This window comes from Nicotiana tabacum, chromosome 18 (genome assembly GCF_000715075.1).
Source record: "Nicotiana tabacum cultivar K326 chromosome 18, ASM71507v2, whole genome shotgun sequence".
In the NCBI taxonomy this organism is placed as follows: domain Eukaryota; kingdom Viridiplantae; phylum Streptophyta; class Magnoliopsida; order Solanales; family Solanaceae; genus Nicotiana; species Nicotiana tabacum.
The window spans coordinates 144,285,689-144,290,013 of NC_134097.1; the positions used below are offsets into that span (position 1 = coordinate 144,285,689).

A 4,325-nucleotide genomic window follows, 5' to 3' on the forward strand; every position below is an offset into this window, starting at 1 on the left:
AGAGGCCTTTTGTGCAACTTCTAATTAGTTATAGGCCAAGATTATTAGTAGTTGTAGGACTATATAACTTGCTTTGAGTAAATTAACACACTAATAATCAAATAACTAATTAATTCAAAGGACTATTCATTTTTGAAGCTATATTCTCTATTAACTCTATTTTATGTTTGGTTTCAATTTTCAATCTAGTGTTTGGTACCTGCACTAAAGCTTGTAAATTCGAATTCGTGCCGGAAAATCTCGCATTAGCGATTAAGCGCTTCCTAACAAGGACAATTTTGTACCCAGGATTCGAACCCGATACCTATAGTTAATAATGAAAGAATAATTGTATCCTTATTGGTAAACATTATTTTATGTTGCACAAAGATGAGAACTGCTTTATAAAAGCAGCTTGAAGGTAACTTAAGATTCCTTTGTTTGACTGGATCGAATTAATTTAAAACTATCACGTGAGTTTGAGAGACTTCAAGAATTAGCAACCTTTAACATAATTATTCAGATAAGAAAAAGTATACATTGACCTAATTAATCTGTTAACCTTACTTTAGTTTTCGAAGTTAGGCAAATATTGGATTAAACTGTCCTACTGATCATGAATTACATCCGACGTTATTTCAATAAATTCAAAGCAAAATGAAAAATATTAATAGTAGTAAACTCTCAACTGTATATCGGGATTCGTATCAGCAAATTTCTGGAATAGAAGTGTGAGATGGGAAAAATTAGCGTAAGGTAATTACATATTCTTCTGAAATGTAACATTGTTGTAATAAAGACAGCCTAGACGTTTGGAAATATATATTATTTGCAAATTAATGTTTGTTTGGCTTAAAAATACAAAGTTTGGCTTTTAAAAGTCAAAAAGTGTTTGTTCTTTACCAAGTAGCCGGTTGGATTCACTGTTTACTTTTTCAAGCTAGTATACATAAATTATATACTGATTATACATAGTTATACACATACTATACATAAATTATACATAGACTAGCGATTTTATATATATCAAACGTATATTATACATCTGTCAGTTACTTTTGATTTAAGTGATTGGGTAGGCGGCGATTTGGGTCAATTAATCAAAAATGTTCATGAAATTAAAGACAATAATATTTTAGTCAACGATCTAGTACAAAGACTGTGACATAGTGTATGTTAGGACATATAAAGATCATTGACATCAGTGTGTTGTAAGGGTGGGGTGGGGGTTGTTGTGGGGGGGGGGGGTGTTCTTTTTGTTTAAAACCTTACAAAACTCATACCAGAGCAAAGTTTCACTTGTTTCCCTTGTTAGTTCTCTCTACTCAATCTCTCTAACATGTCTAGTTTTGACAAATCCACTGTCATTAGCATTTGCAAAACAGTGTTAATTTGTGGTTTAGTCCTATACTTAGGTTCAATAATCTTTTTCAATGACTCTGACTGTCCATCTTCTTATCTTTTCTCTTCCTTAAATTTCCCAATTATAATTAGATCATCAAATATTGCACAAACCAACAATCGCACAAATATTAACCACCTCCTTTTTGGAATTTTAGGGTCAGAAAAAGCATGGCACCATAGAAAATCCTACATTGAATCTTGGTGGAGACCAAATATTACAAGAGGTCATCTTTTACTAGATGTTCCTCCTAAAGGTAATCTTTTACCTTGGTCAATAAATTCACCTCCTTATAAAATATCCGATGATGTTCCAAAACTAGTTAAAGAAACCAAACATGTTGATTCAAGAGTTTTAAGAATGGTTCATGGGATTATGGAGGTATTTAGAGAGGAACATGAAGGGGTAAGATGGGTAATTATGGGGGACGACGACTCAATATTTTTTGTGGATAATATGGTTGATATTCTTACCCAATATGATCATACGAAGTACTATTACATTGGCGGACATTCAGAATTTATATTGTCGAATTATTGGTACTCATTTCATGAAGCTTTTGGTGGAGCTGGAATTATTTTAAGTTATCCTTTGGCTAGAGCATTTGCAAAAAATATAATGTCTTGCCTAAAAAGATATTCTCACTTGAAATCTGCTGATAGAACCACAATGCTTTGCATTTCTGATATTGGAGTCAACCTTTCTCCTCTTCAAGGTATTCATCAGGTAGGTTTCTTTCCGGTTTTAACCGGTAAAAAAAATTTACACTATCAGTATATTTTAACCTGTTATAGATTATATCATTTGATAGCTCGTTCTAGGAGACCGACCTTAATCATTTTTTTTACACTGTCAGTGTATTCAGCAAGATATGTCTTATCAACTAATTAGATTAAGTTTACAATTTTTTCTTTTCCCTTAAATAATATTTGGATATTTATAATTTGCAGATTGATCTACGTGGTGACATATCTGGATTTTTATCATATCATCCAAAGTCTTTATTAATGTCCCTACACCATTTTGACATGGTTGATCCAATTTTTCCCTCAATGGATCGTGCCCAATCTAGTTTCCACCTCCAAAATGCTGCAAATTATGATCAATCAAGAATGTTACAACAAACCATTTGCCACAAAAGATCAAGTAATTGGACATTTTCAGTTTCTTGGGGATATTCAGCTCATATTTATGAAAAAATAATGCCTAGAAGTTGGATACAAAATCCTATTGTGACATTCAAGACATGGCAACCAAGTCCTAGTCCACCATATTACATGTTTGATGTTAGAAGTCCTTCTTTGGATCCTTGTGAAGCTCCTCATGTTTTTTTCTTCAAATCTATTGAGAAAACTCCAAGAAATGAAATTGTTACTACTTATACTAGAGCATGGCCAAGTGGGATTGGAGCTTGTTTATCTACTGGAAATTATTCTGCCGAATATGTTTCTGAAATTCATGTTTACTCACCAGCAACAAAACGTATTGAGGTAATGTTTTGTACTTCCATAATCTCTCATGAATTTCTATATGAGTTTAACTTTTATATACTGACACTATAAAATATTCTCTATTAGATAATATGGAAGGGGAACCATGGAGCAACGGTAAAATTGTCTCCATGTGACCTATAGGTCATGGGTTTGAGTCACGAAGCAGTCACTAATTAATGCTTGCATTACAATAGCCGTTTATATCACATCCCTTGGGGTGCAGCCTTTCCCGGACCCTGCATGAACGCGGATGCCTTGTGCACCGAACTGCTCTTTTATTAGATAAAAGATAAATAGTGACAGGAATTAATAACCTGGAAAATTAGCAAATTGTGTTAAACCAAGAAAATCTCAACAATATATTTTCCTCGTCCTCCTCCCCGAAATAAAAAGGAAAAAGAAAAAAAGTGAATATATAATAACATCTACTTGTGTAAAAATTACACATTTCTCTATTTTGATCTCTGTATTTTATAAATTTTTGTTTTCCTTTGTTCTTTTCAGATTGATAGATGTGAATGTTGTGACATAATCCATGAGGCTGGATCCAGTAAAGCTGATATCAAGTATAGGGAGTGTAAAATAGATGAGATAATAGCTTGATCGATTCAAGTTGCTGTATAATATAAGCATTTGTGTCGATTATTGTCTTCTTTATTTATTTTTTCACAAATAAAATTTGTTATGTATTTAATTCAACGCTTGAAATTAAGAGTCAAGTGAAGCTGAAGGAAGCTTCATTGTAGTCTAGAAGGTTCAGTAGATCGATCAACCGCGCTGCTCGCTCGTCCTGAGAACTGAGTCTATAGTTATGGTTCAGACGGATTTAATAGCTTTTGCTTAGGCAATATATGTATATAGATAAATCCATTAAATATATATAAATATTTTAATATGAATCTAGTAATTAACTTAAACGAGTTATTCGTCCAATGGCAAGTTCAGAATCTAGTTGGGAAGCACGAATTATCCATTATTTGTATGACTGAATAACTGAAGCCATCATACTTATTTGATACAATAACTTGATGGGGTGGGACTTTGGCCATCCACAGTTATCTAATAGCATGTTCGACCAAGGTGCAAAAATCAACTTATTTTGAGAAGTACTTTTCTCAAAAGTACTTTTGGTGAGAAGCAGTTTGTGTTTGGCTAATTAATTTGAAAAGCATTTCTGAGCGTCAATTAGTGTTTGACCAAGCTTTTAAAAACTGCTTCTAAGTGTATTTTTTTTAAAAGTGTTTTTGGAGAGAAACTACTTTTTTCTGCTTCTAACTAAAAATACTTTTTTCTACTAAAAGCTTGTCCAAACACTTCGACTTTGAGAAAAAAAAAGTACTTTTTTTTAAGTTTTGAAGAAGCTTGGCCAAATAGGCTATAATAAAGGTTTCATGTTATGCAAATGAATGCATGTATTTATACTATCTATAGTATACTGGCATATGTATTGT

At 32.5% G+C, this 4,325-nt stretch overlaps 1 protein-coding gene across 1 annotated transcript; it reads left to right on the top strand.

Moving 5' to 3' along the window:
- The first annotated feature begins 1,283 nt into the window (after positions 1-1,283).
- LOC107816279 (uncharacterized) lies at positions 1,284-3,723 on the top strand. Its single transcript, XM_016641985.2, has 3 exons — positions 1,284-2,107; positions 2,332-2,871; positions 3,379-3,723. Exons 1-3 carry the CDS (start codon positions 1,319-1,321, stop codon positions 3,475-3,477), a joined length of 1,428 nt encoding a protein of 475 aa, XP_016497471.1. The 5' UTR covers positions 1,284-1,318; the 3' UTR covers positions 3,478-3,723.
- The last annotated feature ends 602 nt before the right edge of the window (positions 3,724-4,325 follow it).